General features: G+C 46.6%; 3 protein-coding genes and 1 long non-coding RNA gene across 4 annotated transcripts; all 4 read left to right on the forward strand.

Moving 5' to 3' along the window:
- The first annotated feature begins 916 nt into the window (after positions 1 to 916).
- UBQLNL (ubiquilin like) lies at positions 917 to 3,154 on the forward strand. The gene is given in 1 exon segment (XM_025929161.2): positions 917 to 3,154. A coding segment is annotated over 1 exon segment (1,845 nt). The 5' UTR covers positions 917 to 1,163; the 3' UTR covers positions 3,009 to 3,154.
- Positions 3,155 to 6,427: 3,273 nt separating this feature from the next.
- On the forward strand, positions 6,428 to 12,995 carry LOC147576707 (uncharacterized). The gene is made up of 3 exons (XR_015241057.1): positions 6,428 to 6,516; positions 9,565 to 9,622; positions 12,857 to 12,995. It is a non-coding gene; the product is annotated as an uncharacterized LOC147576707 (long non-coding RNA).
- Positions 6,430 to 9,084, forward strand: UBQLN3 (ubiquilin 3). The gene is made up of 2 exons (XM_025928668.2): positions 6,430 to 6,509; positions 6,783 to 9,084. The coding sequence occupies exon 2, from the start codon at positions 6,827 to 6,829 to the stop codon at positions 8,792 to 8,794; it is 1,968 nt and encodes a 655-aa protein (XP_025784453.1). The 5' UTR covers positions 6,430 to 6,509; positions 6,783 to 6,826; the 3' UTR covers positions 8,795 to 9,084.
- Positions 12,996 to 20,533: 7,538 nt separating the features above from the next.
- On the forward strand, positions 20,534 to 22,445 carry LOC112865690 (ubiquilin-1-like). Its single transcript, XM_086678149.1, has 2 exons — positions 20,534 to 20,620; positions 20,702 to 22,445. The coding sequence occupies exon 2, from the start codon at positions 20,731 to 20,733 to the stop codon at positions 22,348 to 22,350; it is 1,620 nt and encodes a 539-aa protein (XP_086534275.1). The 5' UTR covers positions 20,534 to 20,620; positions 20,702 to 20,730; the 3' UTR covers positions 22,351 to 22,445.
- The last annotated feature ends 2,945 nt before the right edge of the window (positions 22,446 to 25,390 follow it).

Consider the following 25,390-nt stretch of genomic DNA (forward strand, 5'->3'; position numbering starts at 1 on the left):
TCAAGCACCATCCCCTACAGCTGCATGGAACTGAGAATCTGTTCTAGTTGCCCTGTTAGGAATTTCACTATGAATCACCACCCCCATCACCTCTTGATTTACAGGCATCTCTCCCCCTAATGCTTTGACACAAAGGTGGGCACCAAAGATTGGGCTAAGACATTGAAACAAATCTTTTTAAAAGTTCTGCTATAATGACATAGAAAAGACCATAGAAAAGACCAAGTGAGAGATGAATAAAAAATACTTTGCAAGGAAGGGCTAACTCACCTTTAATTTTAAATGGCCCTCAGAAAACCTCCCCAATGAGCCCCGCTCCTGCTTCTAGAATAGAAGAAATCTTTCCCCACCTGGGAGCACTCTCAATTAAGTGCAGAATCCCTAAGCCTAGAGGCAGAGAAAAACATGACCTCCTCTACCCCTTGTGAACTTTGTTCTTGCTCCATTTTTCTTTGTAAGGCCTCACTTTTTCAAGATCACTAACAAAAGTGAGAAGATCTTTCCTACAGGAAAGATTCCATTCTTACAGGTATGTAGTTTTATCTATGGCTTCAACAAACTCAACTTTCCATTATAACAAGCCTATCATCCCAACAGGGACCCCCACACAGGACCACAGAGAAACATATCCCACATAAGCAATCTGGTCTCTCCCCCTCCTTTTTTTAATAGTTCCATCCTAAGAACTTTGTCCCCTGTTTTCTGGAAAATGACCTTTTTAATTTTATTATGGAGACCCGGTGTCTCCCACCCCCACACAAATATGTCTTATTGCCCCAGCTAGTCCTTGGAAAGGCTGTGAGACTAGAGTTGACATCACAATATCCCTTTTTTTTGAGAGGTTGTGGTATCTGTGGGTGGGGCAAAAGGGTGGGGCATCCCTGGGTGGAGTCATCTTTACTTAGCCCACCTTGTACTAAGTATGAATCAGTAGCCACCACAGGCCTCAGCTGGGCCACATCTGGAGACCTGGGGTGGGGGGTATAACATCGTAAAATACCTGGCCCCAGCCTCATCACTCATCCCTTTTTGGGCATCAAGGAAACCAGCCTTTGGCCTGAGAACACGACACCTGAGACGAAGGCCAGTGGAAACATTTGTCTGCCCTCACCCCTTCTGCCCCAGCTTCCACCTCCTCACCATCTGTCCTCCCACTAAGGTCCATGCCGCATGTCATCTCTCAGACACCCAAGATGGCCCAGAGTGGGCGTCCTTCAGGTTTGCCTACAGACAAGTACATCTCTCCTAGTGTCACCCGAGTGATAGTGAAGACAGCAGGCAAGGGGGAGGACTTTATGATAGCGGACAACACCTCTGTGAGGCAGTTCAAGGAGAAGCTATCTGCTCACTTTGAGTGCCAAATGGACCAACTAGTGCTGGTTTTCATGGGTCGCCTTCTTAAAGACCATGACACACTGAGACAGAGGGGCATCCGAGACAGCCACACCATTCATTTGGTCATCAAGTCCAAACATAGGTCCAGATCCCTAGCCCATTCCTCCCAGAACCTGCTGACCAAAGATCCCTGCCACCGGGACAGAAACACCAAAGGAAACAGCAGTGGGGTACACCAACTTGCCAGTGTGAGTCACACCCCAGTGGAATCGGCCCTCCCTGTGGAGCCTGATGCACCCAAAGTGCATACCCAGGATCTGGAAGTGGGTAATCCAGATTGCATAGCACAGATGCTACAGAATCCTAGCATCCAGCAGCTCCTGTCCAACATGGCCCCCATGAGACAGTTCATCTCAGAACACCCAGACGTGCAACAGCTGATGCAGCAGAACCCAGAAGTCTCCAACCTCCTTGACAATTCTGAGATCCTATGGCAGACTCTGGAGCTGGCCAGAAACCTTGCCATGATTCAGGAGATAATGCAGATCCAGCAACCTGAACAGAATCTTGAGCATCCACTAAACCCACAGTCATACCCGGGCTTGGAGACAATGCCAGGTGGGGACAATCCCCTGGGCCGGAGTTATGCTGATTGCAATGACCACATGCTCAACAGCTTGCAAGATCCCTTTGGGGGCAACCCTTTCACAGCTCTCCTGGAAGGACATGTTTTAGAACCAGTTCAGTCCTCACCCCTGTCTCCACTACAACCCCAGGAACGGAGGGACCAGCTCCCACAGCTCCCTACAACCCGAGTCATCTATACTAGTTCCTGTGGTTTATCCTCCATCACCTCAGCCAATGTTGCCCCTGACAAGGTGAACCATACTTCCAGTGCCAGTACTACCATTATCTCCACCAAAGACCAGAGTCATAACTGGGCCATTCAGCAGCCGGCTGGTGTACCAGCCTTACCTAGCATAGAGCTTACCCAGCAGCCCCAGGCAGAGGACAAAGATGCCACCACCTCTCGAGATAGCTCTGACCAGAAATTAAAGGATGATCCCCAGCTGTCGGATGAGCAGAGCAGCTCCCAGATCACAGGAAGCATGGTGCAGTTGCTTTTGAATAACCCCTACTTGGCAGCCCAGATGATGTTGTTCATAAGTATGCCCCAGCTGAGTGAACAGTGTAGGCAGTAGCTGCCCACATTCCTGCAGCAGACACAGCTTTCCGACATGCTTCTGGCCCTAGCCAACCCTAAAGCATCACAAGCAATATTGCATATGGAGCAGGATCTGCAGCTGTTGGCCACAGAGGCTCCTGTTCTTCTACCCTGGGTTGCACCCTATCTATGGGGCCTGGGTTGGCTTCCTTCACCCAGCTGCAGCTACCCTGACACAGTGCCCTGGGCCTGGGATGTGCCAGATATGGCTGAACCCAAAGGTCCTGAGTGCTGCCACAAATCCGGAGCAGCCCGGCAGAGGCTACAATCCTTAGCTGGAGACTCTTCCCACCTTCCACAAGCCCCTGAGATTCGTTTCAGCCAGCAAATGGAATCTCTCCAGGCCATGGGATTTGGGAACCACCATGCCAGTCTGCAGGCACTCATCGCTACTGAGGGGGACACCGGTGCTGCTATTCGCAAGCTCAAGAGATCCCAGGGATTCTAGCCACCATGCCTACTTCTGTGCTTCTTGTTACCTGCCTGCTGACCCATTTGACTACATCATCTGCCCCTTCCACCTCTTCCAATGCTTGCAGCCAGGAAGCATTGGCCATGGGTAAAAGATCTGTCAGTAAAATGGCTACTCCCACATGCCCCCATCTGAGGTTTGGCTTTGTTTCTCTTGCAAGAAAAGCCACCGTCTGTGTGTGATATCCCTGTCTCATGATGCAGACATGAGCACACACACACACACACACACACACACCATGCATATAAAGCACAGATATCATACCATACTCTCATACCCAAGAACGTGTATATGTAGCCCCAGACAGGTGTGCACACATACACAAGGTCACATGGCCAAAGATTTACATATAAAGGCACACACATTCAACACACTGCACAGACAGCCATGGGCATGTGCAGCAACACACAAATACCTAAAAACACTACACTGACCCACGTGTAGAGGAAGACAGTCATAACAAAAAGGGAAAAATACTATAGATAGACACAGATATTCAGTCATAAAGACTTCCTCAAGTTTTCAAGTCAAATTGTTCAAGTCTGAAGGTGGGAGAAGAATGGCCTGGTGGGTCAGAGTAGGATAAGTCCACATTTCATCCAGGTCTTGGTAAGTATTTATCCTCCCAGGAATTTCTTACTAATTGTCACAATCATAGGACTTTTCTGGACTGTTACCATTGTCTCTTTAACTTAGAGAGGTACAGCTGCTTACCCTCACTGTATATTGCCATCACCAAAACACAGCCTCAAGGAGACATGGTACCTTCCAAGAATATCATGTCCTTCAGCATATCTAATGTTCATAACTTGAGTTCTCTGTAGTTAGCCAAGGTCCTATCTCCCCCTCTCCTGGCCTCACCAAGAGCATCCTAGCCAATTGGCATGTAAACACTTGTGGCAATTATTCAATCATTTAATAAGTTAAATGTTGTTTTAGGTATTGAAGAAATAGCAGTGGCCAAATAAAGTTCCTTTATTTATGGGGTTTACTTCTGTGGGATAAGACAGTACTTTACCTAACTTTTGAATAAGTGCTATGAAGAAAAATAAAGCAGGATAAGGTCTTCTACATAGAGGGCAATCCAGGAAGGCCTCTCTGGAAGGGCAAGAGTAGAGAAGAAACCAGAAGGGATTGGGAGAAATGAACACACACTCCCTTGGGAGAAGTATGTTCCAGACAGAGAGGATGACTTAGGATAAAAATGTGAGGTGGGAATATTCTTGATGTGTTTGAAGAATAACAAGGAGATGATGTAGCTAGAGTGGAGTGAATAAAACAGTGGGAGGGAAAACAGGACATCAGAGAAATCAGGAAGAGCCTTGTAGATCTGGTAAGGACTCTGGATTTTACTATGAACGCAGCGGAAAATCACTGCTGGATTTTGACCAAATGATGGAGGTGTTTCAGTGGATTCTCCGGCTGCCGAGCGCAGAAAGACCATGGTAGAGGTCCAAGTAGAAGTGGGAGCGCTGGTGCAGCTCCCTTGCAGTGGAGCAGGTGGGAGATGGTAGTGTCTGGAGCAGTGGAGATGGTGACATGTATTCATATTGTGGTCTGCAAAGGGTCACCACAGAATTCCGTGTGCTCCTCACAGACCACCTTCCTCCAGCCCTGTCTCTGCCATCAGCGAGAGTGAAGGAGAGCCCACAAAACTCCAAGTACTCCTGTGGATCTACCAGAATCCCACTCTTCCCCTTCAAACTAGGAAAAAGATCGGTCTCAAGAAAGACATGACCACCAAAATGGATTTTCTACTTTCCCATTAAGATGCCGTCATCCAATCAATTAGTCTGATTAAGCTTTATACCCTGTTTGCCTCAGGTTACATGAAAAACCCAAGCTGTTTGAGTCGTCTTTCTGATTCTTGTCCCACTATGCTCTGAAAATCCCTCAGCTGACCCAATTTTCCACCGGTCATCGATTCCCCACACTTTTCCACCCTACCATTTAGAACTCATAATTTAGCAACAGCAAACCCTACTGTATCTACAACCTTTTCTCTAAATGATCCCCACCTTTTCACCATGACTGAGATATGGCTCTCCACTGACAGCCTGCATGTTCTCTGCTCCATCCTGTTGTAATGCATAAATTGTCTGTGGACCCAAAGCAAGCTCTTCCCTTGGGCACTGATCCCAACCTCTCCAATCCATTTACTCAACAGCTGGCTTTTTCAATCATCTTCTCTTCCTTCTGTGTCATTTTTCCCTCATTGTGTTATATCCACCAGAATAAAAGCATGCTGTAACATTCTCAGTTTAAGAAAAAGCAAAGCAAAAATGTCTTTATCCCCACATGTCCACACAGCCATCATACCCATTCTCTTACCTGTAATACTCTTATTTAATCCATTTCCTTTCCAACCCACTTGCTTTGAAACCCCCTCCAGTCAGTGCCCCCTCCACTCTTCTAAACTGGGCTCATCATGGTCCCCCCTTTTTTTTGGTCAAATCCAGAGGTCAGTTCTCTTCCTTTATCTTCCTGACCTACTGGCATCATCTGACACTGTCACTCTCTCCGTTTTGAAACTCTTCTTCATTTGCTTTCTCTCCTTCTCTCCTTTTTCTGACTTGATGCTTTATTTCTTCTCAATTTCTTTTGTAGAACACATCTAATATTCCATATTTGAAAATATGTAGTGCCCATGCCTTGGTCTTTTTACTTCTATCTTGTTCCTATACTCACTAATCTTATGGTTCTAAATAGTCAGTGCTGGATAACTGTGGACTCCCAATAACGAACTCTCTCCCTTCATGTCCATTTGGGTATAAGACATCTTGAATGTATGTGACAATGAACTCCGGATTTTCTGTTTAACAACTTTATTCCCTGGTCTTTTTTTTTTTTTTTTTTTTTTTTACATCTTGGTAAATACCCAATTCATTCTTTCAGTTATTCTGGGGAATAACAATAATCTTTTTAGAAGTAAAATAAAAACTTCATGTCATTTTTGGACCCTCTCTCATGCTCTAGATCCTGCCCATCAGAAAGTCAACATTCTGAAAATATATAAAAAATTAATGGCTTATGAATCAAAGAGAATACAGAAACATCAAATGCCAAGAAGACCAATTCAGGGTGCAGCTGAATTTGGTCTTAACAGTGACATAGGGGGCTAAGCCTTTCCTAATTGCCTAATCCAGAGCTGAGGCTCCACACACTACCTACAGGTTGTGTGGAAGTAGGATTCTTGGCCTGAGATGGAAGGGTCAGCCCAGGCCCCTCCCTATGAAGAAGCCAATCAAGAGAAAGGAAATAGAAGAGGTAAAGGTGGAGGGGGTGGTTTGGAGTTCCTGGGGATACAGAGCACCTTGGAGAGGTCTCCAGAATCCATTGTGTGAGGCTGTGATGTCAGTGCTGAGGTCACAGAGGTCTCCTGATGGAGTGGGTTCCGGCCCAGAAGGCTTCAGGGGTGGCTGTTAGCAAGATGAGGGCGGTTTGGAGCCCTGTATAAGAGGAAGGACGGGGCCACAGCTGAGTGGTATGTATGCCCCGACCCAAACCTTTCTTCCTGACTTTGCCTTTCACTCATCAATAGACCTCTTTCTCAGGGCATTTGGTCTCCTCTCCCAACCCCAACACCTCTCAGACCCATAATCCTCCATAACCATCCCATCCTGAGGACCTCATTGACCCTTCCATGCAGACCTTCCTGTGCTTTTACCCTGAGACTGCAAGCCCTCTTCCTGCTCACCTTTCCTACTTTCACCACTGCTTGAAAGGATGATGTTGGTACCCCATCCCCACCCCCCACCTGTGTCCCCACAGACCTGGGCCTCCTGCTGCCTACCATGGCCAAAAGCGGAGAGGCCCTGCCACAGGGCAACCCAGCGCTGATCCCGGACCACCATCTCATCAAGGTGACGGTGAAGACACCCAAAGACAAGGAGGATTTCTCAGTTACAGATACTTGCACCATCCAGCAGCTGAAGGAAGAGATATCTCAACGCTTTAAGGCCCACCCTGATCAGCTGGTCCTAATCTTTGCTGGCAAAATCCTCAAGGACCCTGACTCACTGGCACAGTGTGGAGTACGAGATGGCCTCACTGTCCACCTGGTCATCAAGATGCAACGCCGCACCATGGGCACTGAGTGCGCAGCTGCTTCAGTCCCTGCCCCAGCCTCCAGCCCTAGATCATTCCCTCAACCAAGCTCCATGTACCCAGCAGATGGGCCACCCGCCTTTAGCTTAGGTGTTCTCACAGGCCTCAACGGGCTAGGCCTGACCTCCGGTAGTTTCCCCGACCAGCCAAGCTCACTGATGTGGCAGCATGTCTCTGTGCCTGAGTTTGTGGCTCAGATCATTGATGACCCTTTCATCCAAGGTCTGCTGTCCAACACAGGCCTGATGCGCCAGCTGGTTCTCGATAACCCCCATATGCAGCAGCTGATCCAGCACAACCCTGAGATCGGGCATATTCTCAACAACCCCGAAATCATGCGGCAGGCATTGGAGTTTCTCCGCAACCCAGCCATGATGCAAGAGATGATGCGTAGCCAGGACCGGGCACTCAGTAACCTGGAAAGCATCCCTGGTGGCTACAATGTGCTTCGTACTATGTACACGGATATTATGGACCCGATGCTTAATGCTGTACAGGAGCAGTTTGGTGGCAATCCCTTTGCCACTGCCACTACTGCGAATGCCACCAGCAGCAGCAGCCAACCTTCGAGGACAGAGAATTGTGACCCTCTCCCCAACCCATGGGCTTCCACATATGGGGGCTCTGTTGGCAGGCGAGGCAGGCATCCTGGGGACCAGGATGTATCCGAGACTAGAAATAGGGTTCCCACCATTCTAGGTAATATAAGGCTCTATGACTATCTTCAGCAATTACATGAGACCCCCCAGTCCTTGGGAACCTATCTGCAAGGGACTACATCCACTCTCAGTCCGAGCCAAGAACCACCACCACCAGGAAACCGAATCCTCCCAACTTCATCTTCCTCCCAGGAACGTGAGTCAGGCCAGCCTCTCCCTAAGGAATCAGGAGCCATCAAGGGAAAGTCCTCTTGCCCATTGTTCCTGAGATATCCCCCAGAGAGCAGTACTGGACAAGATAGAGGTCAAGGTGGCACAGGGAATGGCTCCACTGGCCATGGCACCAACATGCCTGATCTTGTCTTAGGGCTGGGGCATTCTGCCAATAGGGCCCCATTCGTCCCTTCATCAGCTTCCCCTATGCCAGCTACCCCTGGGATCCCCGAGCATGCCCGGCTGCCACCGGTAGCTTATCCAAGATCTCTGAGGCCCACCAGCGTGAACCAGGTCCCACAGCTGCAGGACGAGATGCGCCGGCAGCTGCCCCTGCTGCTGCACCTTCAGGCAGCCATGGCCAACCCTCGTGCCATGCACGCGCTCCTACAGATTGAGCAGGGTCTGCAGATCCTGGCCACTGAAGCACCTCACCTCCTACTGTGGTTCATGCCTTGCCTAACAGGGCTGGGAAGTATGGTAGGCGGTACAGAGCCTAGAGGGGGTGCCCTTATGCCTGAGGATCCCCCTCTAGCTCCAGCTCCTGAGGTACCCCCAGCACAGGGCTCTGTGGAGCTGGGCCCTCATTCCACCCCTTTCCTCCAGATGTGGCAGGCTCTAAGTGGTGCCAATCCCCAGCAGATGCAGCCCGAGATTCATTTCCGGGTGCAGCTAGAGCAGCTGCGAGCAATGGGTTTCCTGAATCCCGAAGCTAATCTCCAGGCCCTCATAGCCACTGGGGGTGATGTGGATGCTGCTGTGGAGAAGCTGAGGCAGGCATAGGAGACCTGGTTGTTCAGACCATGTCTTTTCCTCTGTGCCCTTTCCCCATATGCCACTACCCTAACTCCCCCGATCTTGAATGCAGCTGCAGTATGAACCAAATCCACTATGATGCCCTTTACTGTGGAGACAATGTTGTTCCAGAGTCAATGAGGAAGATTTGGAGCCAGAAGCAGGGTGGGGGTGCTATGAGTGACCCAACCACGCCCGCCACTGTACAATCTTGGGGCCCCAGTCTGCACTCTGCTTATGCCTATCTGGAGATGCAATTACATCCAATCTCCAGTGTCTGCAGTTGCCTGAGTCTGATTCTTTGTGGGTTATGGGTAAAGGGGGGGATATGGGACGAAAGGTAGTAATAGGAGCTGTCTCTGCATGGGTGGGGAGCGGGGCTTGGAGGGGAAGATCAAAAGTTTGAAGTTCAAAGATTCAGAGGCATAGAGAACAAAGGAGCGTGAGCTGAGGCCTTCAGCTTTCCTGGTGTCCTTCCAGAAGTCCCCCAGACTTTGTGTCCTGTAGAAGCTGCCACCATGTACTTTGTTCTTTAGAGCATTCCTGCCACCAGCCTGACCAGGAAGTGGGCACAGTTTCTTATTTCTATCACCCCTGAAGAGCATCCCACAGGTGGCTCTCACTTTCTGGATTTGATGCTGATTCCTGAGTAGATAGGGAGCCCCAGGATTTCAGGCTAAGTTCCAAGATTCCCTGATCCCACCAAGATCACAAAGTACTGTCCCTGGTGGGCACCCCGGATGTTGTCTTTCTTGCAGCTCAGAAATGGAGGACTCACCCGGTGCTCAGCATTCTGCTCAAGGTTTGAAATTCAACGTGAGAGTCAAGATCCTCTTTCACGAGGTTATCGTCTGGTGGCATGGAGTGTTTAAACTGTAGTTGAAGAATACTTATTATATATAGTACAAACTATGATAGGTGCTGCAAGGACCAGAAGCTGTTAAACAGCAAACAGGTTTGATCTTGTATAGGGAGACAGGCAAGGCTCCATGTGTATGTGCTCTAAGCTGACATCTTAAAAGTGGTAAGAATGAAGTAGGCCAAAATGTGATGGGAAAAGGGAGAGCATTCCAGCAACAGAGCCATTGTGGACAAAGGTACTGAGGCGAGCTGTGCACAACACACAGGAGGTGCCCTTGGCATCTCACACTAAATTCTTGTTTGCACTCAGAAATGCTGCCCGTTACCCGTGTCCTTCCAGGGGAAGAGTGATACAGTTCATGAATCAAACAAGCAAACCATACCTCCCCCACATGAGTGAACATTCTGGAGAAATGCACCAACATACAGTGCGTGTTCACACTTAAATCCATCACTACATGGCCACATTTGTGTACATGTGCTCACACATACACGCAGAACAGTCTGCTAAAGTTTCATCACAGAATGAAGGTGTAAACACAAACATTAATGTGACCTTCTTGTCAAGACAGGGAAACGGGTCTTTAACAGAGGGGACCACTATGGTAAAAGTGGCCGTGGTATGTACTTAAACATCAGAGACCTGGCATTGGGGGTTCTTTAGGAACTTGGAGAAACAGAACCTCTGCCTGGGACCCAGGATGCTGTACTAACCAACCTGTCTTACCTTTTAGCGGCCAGCAGGTGTCAGCGGTGAAATGAACTTTGCAACTTCCTCCCCCTGGTTTTGGGTTCAGTCTCTAGGTGAAGCAGGAGGCTTCAAGCCTCCTTTCTACCTCCTCTTCCCTCCCCCTCAGTTGGGCAGGAGTTGTCCTGATCAAAGGAACTACTAGGCAGGGTACTAGGCAGGCAGGGGACAGTCTTTGCCTGTCTGTCCCCTGTAACTAACAAGGTGGGTGCTGTGGACTGCCTCTGACCTGGAAAGGTATACAAGGCAATCTCTAAGTGGAATCCCCAGAAGGCTAGGTAGGTAAGACAAAAAGCCTCTGGGAAAGATATATGCCTTTCATTTGTCTTTCATTGGGCCAAAGGAGGCACGAGAGCTCATTTGGAGTAGGTCTCAGGGCAGATAGGGGATGACAGTCTGGGTCTAAAAGTTCTGGCTAAGGAGGAGAGTATTCATTTAATAGACTGTTTCCTGGCCATATCTTAGGAGAACCCTGGACAGTGGATTGGGTGTTTGGAGTATTTGCTGTAGCCTCATCAGAGACTGAACTCATGGACACATGTCCAGCTCCATGGTGGTGTCCAGGAGGAAAGGGGTTCCTGGGGCAGGGAAGGTCCTTGTCAGCCGCCACCTAGAACTCCACCTAATGTACGGTCTGGCACATGGAAAGCAATCAAAAACATTGAATAAATGAGTGAGAGTGATGAGTGAGGAAATGAGCAAGAAAATGAGAAAGAGGTTAGGGAAATGAGGCATACAGGGATCAAAAGAGGGTACCACGGGATGGGGCTTGGGAAAATGGCAGCCGTTGGAGTTTGGGAAGAGGGAATCCCATCAGGCTGATGTTACTGAAGGGGCAGCCCTCCTGAGATGTCCCATTTTCTCCCTGCTCTGATTCCTCTGTTAGTAAAAGTCCAAGACCAAGTGATATGCTAGAAATAAAAAAGAACAAACACCCCAAAACCCCCCCAAAACAAAAAAAAAAAAACAGCATTGAAGCCTGTAATGCTTCACAAATAGCCAGCCAGGTAGGTGGACAGCAATTTAAAAGGAAGGTGTTCTTCAAACAACAGAAAGTGTTTTTATGCACCTATTCTTTTTTTTCCTTTAGATACTCCCCTAATACCTCTGTCATAAATATACGCACACATTTTTTTCTAGATATTTTAGGGTTTCACTACTTAATTTTAAAAGTTAATGTTTATTGAGGCTTTCCAAATGCCAGCCCTGTTCTGAGCTCTTCCTATCTGAATCCACACAATAGTCCTTTAATGCAGGTGGTGTTACTATCCGCATCTTTCAGAGGAGAAAAACTGAGACTTAGGGAGAGGGGAAAGTACATTGCTTAAAGTTGGGCAGCTCCCGCGTAGCCGAGGCAGGATTTGAAATTAGTCTATTCCAGAGTCCACTGTACTCAGTCAAGTTAATTCATGCTTTAATCCCTACCCCCCAAAATTGCAAAAGGCAGGGTTTTGTGGTATTTAATTGGAATTTTTGCCTCCCTGCAAATAACTACACTGGACTGAATATTTCCTTTGCCGTATCTTATATGCTTATACATGTGTATTTATGGTGTTTTTAAAACAATCTACTAGTGCCACTCTTCTTAAATTGTTTTAACTTTGAAATATTTTTAAAAAAATTTTTAGTGGTTATTGTTGAGAGAGAGACAGAGTATGAACCGGGGAGGGGCAGAGAGAGAGGGAGACACAGAATCCAAAGCAGGGTCCAGGCTCTGAGCTGTCAGCACAGAGGCTGACACAGGGCTTGAACTCACGGCCCATGAGATCATGACTTGAGCCAAAGTCGGACACTTAACCAACTGAGCCACCCTGGTGCCCCTTAAGTTTAAAATATTTGATAACAAAATTTTCAATGCTTCACTCCTTATTCCTTTGCAAAATACCATTGTCTAATTTTGTCTCTTTTTCTTCATACACTTAGAGTAGATGTCAAATTTCAGAAAAGGCCAAATGAGATCTTGATTGGCTTTCCTCTACATTATGAATTAGAGGGAATCGAGAGTTTTACAATAGCGCTCTTTCCTTTTAGAATAGGGAATGTGTCCATTCAAGTTTCCTTTGTTTCTCTACAAAGAAGGGTAGTTTTCTCTAAGTGCTGGTTAACCGAGGAGGAGCGGTTGGGAGCAGACAAAATGGATGAACGGGATTAAGGGGTATAGAAACCTCCAGCCATAGAATAAATAAATCATGAGAATGTAATATACAGCATAGGGAATGTGGTTAGTCATATTGTATTAGCATTTCGTGACATAATGTATAAAAATACCAAAGCACTGTAATGTGCACCAGAAACTAAGAGGATATTGTGTGTCGATTATACTTCAACAACAGTAACAAAAGAACTACAGTTTCTTTATGTAAGTCCCACACATTTGGGTTTATTTAACTGTTATATTTTTCTGATTATTTTGAGTGAAATTTTTTCCATTATATTTCCAGGATGGATATTATTCTGATGAAACTGCTGCCACTGGTTACATTATGAATCCTTATTTTACACAGATTTTTTGCTGATTCCCATGCAAACAACTATATGCGTCCTTGAAAAACAGTTATAAAGCCTCTACGGTTCTGTTAAGCCTCTTTTCTAAAATGTAATTTAACTTGTTTTCTCAGTTTAAAAACAACATAGAAGTACAGTTGATCCTTGAACAACACGGGTACAAACCATGAGGGTCTACTTCTATGTGGAATTTAAAGTTTTGTTACGAGTTGAGAGCAAAAGCCACGAGCCATTTATTTACAACTGCCTGCCCCAGTCTCTTTGAGACCCAGTACAAGGCAACTGGCACAGAAGTCATAACGGCTGCCCTCTGAGTACCTTGGGTGGCCCCCAAAGGCCAGGACCAGGCTGGGCTGCGGGTCACCCCATGTGTCCAAGGTGCCTCACGGGCATGAGGCTGGGCTGAAGTGGAGGAAGACGCCCAGAGGGCAGGGATGGCACTGTGCAGGGAGTCCTGCACCCCGTGTCCCCTATCCCCCCTCCCCCCGCAGAAAGGCCAGCGCACTCACTTGCAGCGGCAGGTGCGGATGGCCAGAGGCGGGTGGCACAGCTCCAGGCTGTTGTTGCTGTCCACGGTCACCCCAGGGGCCACTGCAGAACACTGCCGTCTCCGGGCCAGGCCCATGGCTCCCTCCCCTGCCCCAGCCCTACGTGACCAACCACTTACAGACAGATTTTCCAATAAATATACATACAATACTGTTTTCTCTTCTGATTTTCTTAATAACACTTTCTTTTCTTTAGCTTACTTTATTGTAAGAGTACAGTATATAATTCATACACAAAATATGTATTAATCTACCGTTTATATTATCAGTAAGGCTTCTGGTCAACAGAAGGCTAGTAGTAGTTAAGTTTTTGGGGAATCAAGTTCAGTTTTTAGGGAATCAAAAGTTATATGCAGAAGATTTTTTATTGCATGGGATCAGTGCCCCTAACCTCGGCATTGTTCAAGGGTTAACTGTATATATCAGATAATACACATAAGCAAAGTAAGAATATAAAAACCAGAGATGCTGTTACCATGATGTTTGTCCTTCCATATATTTTACAAAACTGTGATTCTATTATACATAAAGTTTTATAACCTGTCTTTTTAACTTGATAATATATCACGAAGATTTTTTCCGAGTTGCCAAGTAGCTTTTGCAACTCATACTTTAACCAATATTTCCTGAAGGCTTATTAATGCCAGAAACTGTGTTTGGTGCTAGGAATTCAATGGTGAACAAGACTGATAAAGTTTTTGCCCTAAAAAGCTTACAATATAGTGGAGATAAGACACTTCAAACAAACAAGAAATAGAATAGCTAACAGAACACTCACTGAGAACTAGGCATTGTTCCATAAGCGTTATGCATATTAACATTTAATTCTTACAACAACCCCAAAATGTAGGTATTATCATTAGCCAATTTTACAGATAAATAAAGACATAGAAATGTTAAGAGTCTAATCCAAGGTTGCACAGCTAGTAAGTAGTGGAGTAGGAGCTGGGATTTGAAACAGCGTTTGTAGAGGTCACACTTTTTTTTAAATGTTTATTCATTTTTCTGGGGCGCCTGGGTGGCGCAGTCGGTTAAGCGTCCGACTTCAGCCCGGTCACCATCTTGCGGTCCGTGAGTTCGAGCCCCGCGTCAGGCTCTGGGCTGATGGCTCAGAGCCTGGAGCCTGTTTCCGATTCTCTGTCTCCCTCTCTCTCTGACCCTCTCCCGTTCATGCTCTGTCTCTCCCTGTCCCAAAAATAAATAAACGTTGAAAAAAAACTTAAAAAAAAAATAAATGTTTATTCATTTTTGGGAAGGGGGGGGCAGTGAGAGGGGGACAGAGTATCCAAAGCAGGCTCCACACTGTTAGAACAAAACCCAATGTGGGGCTCGAACCCCAGAACCAGTGAACCACGGAACTGTGAGATCATGACCTGAGCTGAAAATGAAGTCAGATTCTCAACCCACTGAGCCACCCAGATGCCCCCAGAGGCCACACTCTTAGTCTCTATTCTATTGCATGTAATGCATGCATATATTGCATTTAGAGAGAGGAGAAATATATTTTTAGAAGAGTGGTGTGAGTGTATCTCTCTGGAGGGAGTATTTATGTAGAGACTTGAAGGGTAAGAGGAAGTCAGACATTCAAAGAGCTGGGGGAAGAGTGTTCCAGGCAGAGGGGAAAGTGTAAAGGAGCTCCCTGAGTTAAATTAGAGTTCAGGGCACCTGGGTGGCTCAGTCAGTTAAGCGTCTCTTGATTTCCACTTAAGTAAGGATCTCAGGGTTTGTGAGCCCCATGTGGGGTCCTGAGCTGACAGTGCAGAACCTGCTTCGGACTCTCTCTCTACCTCTCTCTCTGTCCCTACCCCATTCATTCTCTCTCTCTCTCTCTCTCTCTCTCTCTCTCTCTCTGTCTCTCCCCCACCCCCCCAAGTTCAACACATTAAAAAAAATAGAATTCAACACGTTTGAAGAAAAAGGAATGAAAGCCAGTGTGTCTGGAGTGCTGAGGAAAGGAGGGAGAGCACTTCAAAGTGAGGTGGGAGAGACAGTGAGCAGGATGGCACAGGGCTTTGTCACCCCACATGGAGTGTGGATTTCATTGTCCTCTCTGTGGAGCATGAATGAGAAGGTAGCAGGGGTGGAAACCAAGTCAAGAGGGAAGATCCTGCCATCATCCAGGTGAGGGATGGTGTTGCCCTTAGATTAAGGTTCTCTACAAGGGCATATAGCAAGAAGTGGACAACTGAAGAATTTTGGAAATGGAATTGAAAAAAACCCTTTTGATGTGCTGATAAGACTGGACGTGCAAGATTAAAGAAAAGGAGGAATTAGAGATTCATTTATTCAGCTAACACTAATTGAACACTCTATCTCTGTCAGGTTCTGTGCTGGGTGCTGGAGATGTTAGGTGTTCTAGATCACAAAGCCCTGCCTTCATGGAGCCAACAGAGAGGAGGCAGACATCGACTAACTGTGTAATGTAATTTCAAGCAAAAGAAGAGGCTAAGAAATACAGAACAAGGAGACCGAGATTGACAGGTGGACTTTTTGAGCTTGTAATCACCAAGAACATCACCAAAGACAGCATTTAATCAGAGATATGATCAATAATGTGAGTGAGCAAGTGAAAGTTAGGAGCAAGAGTTCCCACACAAATGGGATGTCAGTTAAAAACCAGGCATGAGCTGGGTATGTTCCAGGAATACAAGAAAGCCACTGTGACCAGGGCAGGGTGCTCAGGAGATGAGTCAGGCGGTCAGCCCGGGGCCAAATTGTCAGAGCATTTTAGACTTGGTAAGGCATTTAGATTAATCCAAGTAGAATAGGAAAAGCTTTGGTAGTTTTGCATAAAGAGGTGAGGTTTGGGGCGCCTGGGTGCCTCAGTCGGTTAAGTGTCTGACTTTGGCTCAGGTCATGATTTCACGATTTGTGAGTTCAAGTCCCACATCAGGCTCTCTGCTGTCAGCATAGAGCCTACTTAGGATCCTCTATCCCCCTCTCTCTCCTCCTCCCCCACTCATGCTCTCTCTTTCTCAAAAATAAATAAGGGGAACTGGGTGGCTCAGTCAGTTAAGTGTCAGACTTTGGCTTAAGTCATGATCTCACAGACCGTGAGTTCAAGCCCTGCATCGGGCTGTGTGCTGACAGCTCAGAGCCTGCAGCCTGCTCCGGATTCTGTGTCTCCCTCTCTCTCTGCCCTTCCCCCGCTTGCACTCTGTCTCTCTCTCACTCTCTCAAAAATAAACATTTTAAAAACAGACAGAGGTGAGGTCAATTGACCTATATTTGCTACTGTGGGAAGTAGTGACTCAAATGGGCCAAGAGAGGAAGTAGGGAAACCAGCTAGGAGGCTGTGGCATTGTTGGAAGTGTCGAGGTGATCAGAGTCAGGATTTATGTCAAAGAAAAAGGCCCTAATACTTGCTGATAAATTAAATGTGAAAAGAAAGGACTCAGGGGTGATTCCTGTGTTTCGGGCCTGAACAACTAAATGAATGATGATCTTTTGAAAAGGGAGAAGAGGCCAGGGGGAGCAGTTACTTGAGATTCTGTTCTGATATTAGCTGTCTTGTTTGTCAAACTAGCCGGGATAAGGAAGACTATGGGAGAAACAGGTTTGCGGAGAGAGAGTCAAGAATTCATTCACTGTTTTATATGATTCCATTTATCACAACAACAAAGGATTCTTGTATATGTTTGCTCCGCATTCATTCTGTTGTTGGATTTTATTTAGGTGAGCAAAACGTCACAAACTTCCATGATGATAAATCATTGTGTCCTTAATTCAATTTCTCTTTCTGCCTCCTTCCCTTCCTCTTTCCCTTCCACCTTTCCTTTCTTCCTTCCTACCTGTATTTTATTAAGGGCCTGCTGGCAATGGGGCTACAGTAGCAAATAAGATAAAGTCCTTGTTCTCATGGAGCTTATATTCTAGTGAAGGGGAATGGAAACATAAAATGAATAGTAAAGAAGAAATATGACATAATAAATTCTGTGCAGATAATTAAAATAGACTGATAAGATACAGAATGGTTGGAAAGGGTTTTGTGAAGAGATGATTTGAAAGGTAAGAAGGATGAACCTGTAAAGATTAGGTGGACAAGCATTAAAGGTTTAGGGAACGGCAATCGCGATGGCTTTAAGTATGGGGAGGCACTTGGCCTGTTTCAGACGTAAGAGGGAGGCCAGTGTGGCCAGGTTTCATAAGGAAGGAGAAATCACCATCAGAAAGTCAAGGTGATAAGCAGGAGTCCAACCAAGGAAGGCTTTGTAGCTAGACAAAGGCTTTGGATTTTATTGCAAAGGTGATACGGTGGTAATGTTTGCTACTCCCACCAGGGGAGTAATCCCTTCTGGGGTTTAGTTAAATTTATAAGATTATCATAAATCACACTTGGCTCAAACCGACTCAGTGGAGTATAGAAAGGAAAATAGCTCACTAGCAGGTCAGAATTAGGCATTTTTCATTTAAGGGGAGTCCTTACAGCAGTCCATGTCCAGTTAGCATGGCCACCCAGGAGCCATCTTCTCCCAGGTGACAATTTTTGGTTAAAAAAAAAGTTAAACTCTCATTAGTTTTTTCTGGAGCAAACTGCTGACAAAAACACTGAAACTGCATTTAATAATAAGCTTTTCATAGAGTTTGATGTCTAATAAAACTATTATTGAGATGGGAAAACCTTAACCAATCTCTGTGAAGAATATGGGAATGTAATATGTTTTCTGGAAATTAGATCTTAATATAATAAACTTTAAGGCAGGTGCATAAAGTCAGTGCTTTATTGAACTGGTTGGACTCCTAAGAGGAGACCACACTTCCCTCACTAGTCCATTTGGAGTTGTCTCCATCATCTGCAGCTGACTATGCCTCTGGGCACTTGGTCAACTCTAACAGACATACCTATTCTCCTTGTCTCCCAGTCTAGTTACAGACCTGACCGCAGGATGTGCCAAAGCTTGGCAGTGATTGTGGTATTGAAGTCATACTCAATTTGACAAGTGTCTTCTCTGTGCCAGTTACTTTGGATGGCACTTTGTATGCATTATCTTCTTGAATCTCTGAAACAAATCTGTGAAAAACTACCCATTTATAGACGATAAAACTCTGGCTTCCAAAAAGGATAAATGACTTATTGATGGTTATAAAGTAGTAGGAGTGGGATTTAAACGAGGGCTACTTTACTCTAGAGAGCCCATGTTCCCCATTTTCCCCCTAGGTAGTAAGTTTTAATTGATTAAATAAAATAGCAAGTTGATTGTTTTATTTTCTAATGATAAAATGAATATAGGTACACTGTAAAATATTCAAATGGTGTCAGATTCTCAGGAAGGATGAAGTGAGATTCCTGTGCTAAATAACTCAGTGGACAATGTGGGAAAGGCATCCTCATTGAGACACAAGTGTATGAATGGTCCCCTTGTCTCCTCTCTTACAGGTTCTATTGTCAGGATCTGAGATGTCTCCTTCCCGAGCACCCACCTGACAAGAGAACCTGTGAGAGAGGAGACAAGGCAATGGTTCACCTCACAGGCTACATGGGAGGAAAAATACCTGGAAACATGAGATATGCGAAGGCAATTCTGGAGAACTGTGACCTGGAATGTTCTTTAATTCCTGTTACAGATTAATTTATTAGTTAATGAAAAGCGAGGAAAGTTAATTTGACTATCCAATTCTGCTGGGTGAAACTCAAACAAAATTCCCACAAGGAATTGTTTGCTAATAATATTCATACGATAGAAGTTGTTCTGAGGTCTGGGCATTCCTAGGAAAGGCCCACTAGACTGCTTGCTACCAGCCAGCCATGAGGCTCACTGTATGAAGTTCCCCAAGACTGAAGAGCTCTTTTAAACTCAGAAATTACAACTTATCAGAGTCCTGCTATTAGTTTAATACAGGAGATGCTGATTCAAACTAGTCCACGTTTGGGGCCCCTGGGTGGCTTCAGTCGTTTAAGCATCCGACTTCGGCTCAGGTCATGATCTTGTGGTTTGTGGTTTCAAGCCCCATGTTGGGCTCCACACTGACAGTTTGGGATTCCCTCTCCCCATCACTCTCTCTGCCCCTCTCCCACTCAGTCCCACTCACTCTCTCTCTCTCTCTCTCAAAAATAAATAAACATTAAAAATTTTCAATTATCCCAAGTTTAAGAGCATATATCAATGTCCCATAAACAATTTAGTTGTAGAGGGATCTAGATGCTCATGTTCCCCACGTCTAGCAGAACCTTCTGAAGGTGGTCTTGTAGACAGCCAAGTTCTAAATTTATAGTCCTTGGAAATTACGGAATCAGAAAAAGGGTCAAGTATATAATGGCAAAAGACTGACAGCCTGACATCTTCACAGTTAAAATACAATCACCTCAGAGATCTGACCGACTTTACCTGGGGTCTCACCTGCCTGGAGTGGTCAAAACAGTGCCTTAGAGAGTCACCATTTTCTGCTTTTTCAGCTGAAATATGTCCCCTCCCAAGTGACAATTTCCTTTTCAAATGTATCTTAAATCTAATCATTATTAAGTCATCAAGACCTAGAGTAGAATTACTTTCTCATAATTTCTTTTGTCTCAGCTCTGATCCTCAAGAGTTGAGATCCGACTTGATCTCTCTAAGAACAACTGAGTTCACAAGTTCTTGGGGAACATGATGCTGTTTTTCTTAGAACCACGTCAATAAGTCACTCAGCGTGGTAGGCCTCACAGATACAAGCTTCCTACAAGCCTCGGATGAGGCCAAATGGACTGGTTATACTTATCTTCACTCTGTTCATTTAGAAACAAGGGAACTTATGGCCTTGACTGGGCCATGGTCCCAGTACAGTAATTTAGTGAATGACAGGTGACTAGAATCAGCACTTCCTGAGCCAGATTCTTAAGCCAGCGCCTTTTCTGCTCAGTTACATTCGTTTACCAAAAACTCAAGAGGTATGATTTTCAACAGTGAAATAGGCTGGTGCAAAACATGTTTCTAGACAGAAACATTTAATTTTTTTCTATTGCTATTTAAGTCAAATTGTAAACAGAGCCAACCTCACACAGGGAGAAGAGACCTCTGCCCTTCCCCCATTCTGGTCTACTTCTCAACTGTGACCTCATCACTGACATCATATTCCCTGAGGCTGGCCCTGGCGAAGCAGCGAAGGGCTGCTGACACCCTATGGGAGCCAGGTGGCTGCAGGGCTGCATTAGGAGGTGGTGTCCGGAGTTCGTGGGTGAGTGGACGTCCCTGAACACCTATGGTCCCTGCATCCAGGTGTGCTTAGTGCTGCGTCTGGGCTTCTACATGTCCGCAGGTGGCCCTGCATTTCACGCTTGAGGACATATGGCCCGGGCTAGGGAAGAAGCAGGGGACAGCCAGCTGGTATCTCGTAGGGAGCCGTCACCACGCATCATCAGAGTGTCTGTCAAGACCCCACAGGACTGCCAGGAATTTATGCTGGCAGAAAATAACAGTGTCCACCACTTTAAGAAACAGATCTCTAAACGCCTTCACTATAACACTGACCAGTTGGTGCTCATTTTCACTGGAAAGATCCTCCGGGATCAAGACATACTGAGCCAGCGTGGCATCCTTGATGGCACTATGGTCCACTTGGTGGTGAGGACCCATCTGAAAGGAACTCTGCCTGGTCCCGGAACTCTGCTAGGCCCCACCGGCCACTGTGTGCATCGCTCTGGACCGTCCACCTCGGACAGTGCTGGGATGCTGGCCAGGCTGGGCCGGCTGGCCCGGAGGTCCCCTGATCTGGCTGACTTTCTTGGCCAGATGGCTCAACTCTTAATGGTCTTCTCGGAAGACCCTATGGTCCAAGGCCTGGCAAATGAGAAAGCAGCCAATTCCAGCCATGCTCCTGAATCCTCAAGGCCAGTACAGAAATCTGAGCCAGCTCTTAAGGCTCTGGAAACCTTGCAGAACCCAGCCCGGCAACAGCAGCTCCTGCAGGCAGACAAGTGGGGGCTAGAGGCCTTGAAGGCAGTGCCAGGTGGTGACAATGCTATGCATCCAGTCTGCTCTGATATCCAGCAGCTCATGCTCTTCACTCTGGCCCCATTACTTGCCTCCAAAGGCCACAACCCAAGTTCAGAGCTTTATAAAGAGGAGGTCAATGCTCACAGCAGTACTGACACTACTACCAACATCCCCACAGCCTCAGCACCTGCCAGGCCATTTGCACAAAAGGTCAGTGCAGAAGAGGTTACCCAGGCCAGGAGCGTGGCCTCAAATCAGGCCAATTCAGGAAACGGGACTGGTATGCCAGATGTAAGTTTGGGCCAGGATCTTCTCTTTCAGGATGGTCAGCAGCCCACAGGGAAAACCACTTTAACCGGTCAGCTTAGACCCTCACCCTCTGCCTTGCATAGAACCTTGCATGTCCTGCAGCAGAATCCAGCTCTTCTCCACCAGTTGGCAACTGGAAGCCCCCTGAGACATCACATGCCACTGCTTTCCCTCCTGACCAATCCACGAGCACTGCAGGCATTGATACAGATAGAAAAGGGCCTGCAGATACTGTCCAAGGAGGTGGCTGGGCTGGGACCTTACTTATGGGGCCAGGGTAGGCCACACGGGACTAGACAGTGCCCTGAAGCTAGGGCTGGAGGGCAGGGCCAGAGAGCAGACTCCATACAACCCACCTTGGCTGTTCTTCAGCTTCTCCACGCACTGGACAATGCCTGCTTCCAGTCCACTCAATCCTCACTACCCTCATCCCCCCTCACTGAAGGCCTCTACCAGCGAGAACTGGAACATCAGAGGGCCATGGGTTTTACTAATCGGGATGCCAATCTACAGGCCCTTATGGCCACAGGCGGAGATAGTCATACTGCCATTGACAGGATGCTGGGGGTACCGGAAGCCCAGGTGCCTCCAGCTGACGCCCCCAGCGCACCACCTCATGGAGAGGGAGGGAAGGGAAGGGGGAAGGGAGGGGAGAGGAAGTAGCCTATTTTGAATCCTTCCTACTTAGATCGTGTGCACACTTAAACAACTCCCCTCCCTCACTGCCCAAGCCTGTTCTACATTAAAAACATTGCTTGGATCTCATGTGTGGTGTCAATTTGGGGGTATGTAGGCAAAGAAAATATTGTTTGGGGGAGAGATTGATCATGCTATCAGGTCTTGGGTCTGGGCTGCACCTACTCTCATACCCTTAATCTCAGAGCTTTTTCTAAATTTGAACGTGAGGTGGGGAAATCCTGAGTGTTTCCAGCAACCTGGTTCCCTATCAACATTACCATTATCGTCACAAGCCACCTCTGGTCCAACGCCAGAGTGACTCTGAATGAATCCTGGCTCTGCCCCCTCCCCCCCCCCCCCCCCCCCCCACTCCACCGCGGGAAGCCCCTCTCTCTTTTCATCTTCGGGTCCAGTGTCTCCGTATTACAGAAAACCTGTTCAACCTCCCTCTCAGCTCTGGCTCTTTCCTGCCTGCCTGTGCCAGAATCCTGCTTTAGGAGGTGAACACCCTGCCCCCCCACCCCCACCCCAGGCAGGTTTCTTCCCTTTATGTCATAAAATACTTGACTCTGCTGCCTTATCAGACACTGAACTTCTCTCTCCTTTTGTCTCTGAATTTCTTGAAACTCCTCTTTCAATGCCCACGTTTCCCCATCCTCTGCAATCAGACACTTACCGCAGTGAGTCATTTCTCCTCTTCCCATTATTTTTTTTGTATGGAGTCTTATATGCAGACCCATATAGCTGCTTTATTTACTCTATTTTCTTATCCTTTTTTTGTTTTTGAGTGGTGATTCCTGTGAGTATGCTACACTGATTGATTCTCCATTCACCATTCAGGGAATTTGACCATGTCCTTTGCTGTGGCTCTTACTTCCATGTTCGTGGTTCCTTAATATCTTAGTCCATTTGTACTTTCCTTAGCTTTCCAGCCTACCCCTGGGTGTCACAGAGGAACCTCTGGCTGGCATGGTCAGAAAGAGCTCAGCATCCTTCCCTGGGCCCCATTCCTACTCTCAATTCTGGGGTCCTTGTGTCTTAGTGAAAGTCACCAATACTTTCCTAATCCACTCATTCTCTTTGTAAACTGTCATCTGTCAGTGAGGAGATTCATAGTGTAGGCACATGAAGCATGACCAGAAGACCAGGGGTCATATGTAGCCATGCAGCAGGATAACAGCTGATGAAAGAGAGGTAGGAAGCATATTAGAAGCATTACTTTGGGGAAAACAGCGACTATAGATTTAGAGCCAGCTCCAGGGGTCAACTGACCCTGGGCTGAAAAACAGCTGAATCTCGTGCTTCCTGGGGGCTAGAGAGGAGGGACATCTCTGAGCTACACACTGTGACTTCATTGTTTTGTGACACCCCATGAACCTAGAGACCTGAAGGTTGTGGCCATCAGGGACTGTGGATAAAATACCTTTGGGACCACATGACCCACCAACGGTCCTGATACACTTCACTCTATTCTTCACTTTCCTGTGGCACCAGGATGTTAGTCTGAATTTCTGAGATCAGGGATGCACATTTGGTCCCAGGGAAGAGTGAGAGTCTGGGGTGAAGTGTGAGTGATGGGCAAGGCAGTATCCCGAGCCTCTGGAAGCATGCCTCCTCTTTTATCATGTGGAGTCCCATGGTCAACACCTGAGTGAGGTGGGAAATCTTGACAATAATGTTAATAGTCTTCCTGTGGACTGGACCCTGCTACCTCCAGTTTTATAGAAGCCTATGGACTTCTACAAATCCCCTTCCCCATCTAGGGAACTATTACATTTTAGCTTCAGGATGATAAAAGGGCCAAAAACAGAACTTTAAGGAGTGGAGCTTGCTGCCAGGGCTGTAGAATCCTCCATCTGTCTATTATCTATCGTGTGTGAAGTTTGGACTTCAGTCAGTAATGGGAAGCCCTGGGGAAGACACGCCCAGTGGTGTATCCATAGGGTATCCGTCCAGAGTACAGGCTGTAGCTAGACCGGCCCCGGTACCAAGGTGTTAGCAGCTGGGTGATCCTGCACCCCCCTTCTCTTCTATTTTCCACTCTACCCCTGTAAGCTTTCTCCTCGAAGCTTCCTTGAGACCTCAGACATGAAAGGGGAGAATTGTTGATGAATTTGTTGGGGGAGACGAGGGAATGCTAGCCTGCAAACTATGTCGGACACATTTGTCCACTTCTGAACTTAAATTTACTTACCAATACCTCAGTCTCCTGTAGCTCTGTGGTACTGTAAGTCTAGCCCCCAGATGGATGCATTTTCAACATTACTATGGGAGTCCAAAGTCCTGAATCCTGGCCCTGCCTTTGATAGTAACTTCCTGGGTTACTGACTCTCTCTTTCTTCTAGGAAAAATGTGAGGTTCACGGCAGGTAATTAGCGTGATGGTGAGCGTTACCTTGTGAGGTAGACCTTTTGATCAGATGAAGCCAGCATCTTAGGGGAGCAGGCATATGGCCCACAAAGGAGCATTTCAGGAACAGAACAGCACTTCCCCTCCACATTCCCACCTTCCGCTCCTTTGTATATATTGTTCTCTGTTCCTGAGATCATTACATCACTGGGTCTCTTTACCATTTACTGCCTCAGAGGATAATAGGTCTTCACTTTCGCTACTATGTGTTTGTGCCGCTGGGCATCCTCACATGTATCTCATACTGAAGAAGGTATGAGATACTGTCCATATAGATGCATAATCTTGGCACTTTTAGCTTCTCTGAATCATAGGCTCTTAATGAAAGATGCTGATAGTAACCATGTTTTGAATTATGGGAAGGAGCAACCGGTGACTTATTTGTGTATTTTAGAACTGAGGTTACTAGGGCAAAGGAGGGCTATTAAAAAAGGCACTTGGATTTTGAGAAGGCCTCTCTGAATTCTTAATGAGGGATAATTTTATGGCTAAAAGGAAAGGGATTTCAAAACAGAAGACCAGAGGAGGAATGGGAGAAAATACAGTTTTAACAGGCACTATTCATATCCCAAGACCTGTCTAAATATTTTAGAGTTGTTATTTGATATAGGTATCA

Source organism: Puma concolor, chromosome D1 (assembly GCF_028749965.1).
Source record: "Puma concolor isolate L17-30 chromosome D1, mPumCon1.1.hap2, whole genome shotgun sequence".
Lineage (NCBI taxonomy): Eukaryota > Metazoa > Chordata > Mammalia > Carnivora > Felidae > Puma > Puma concolor.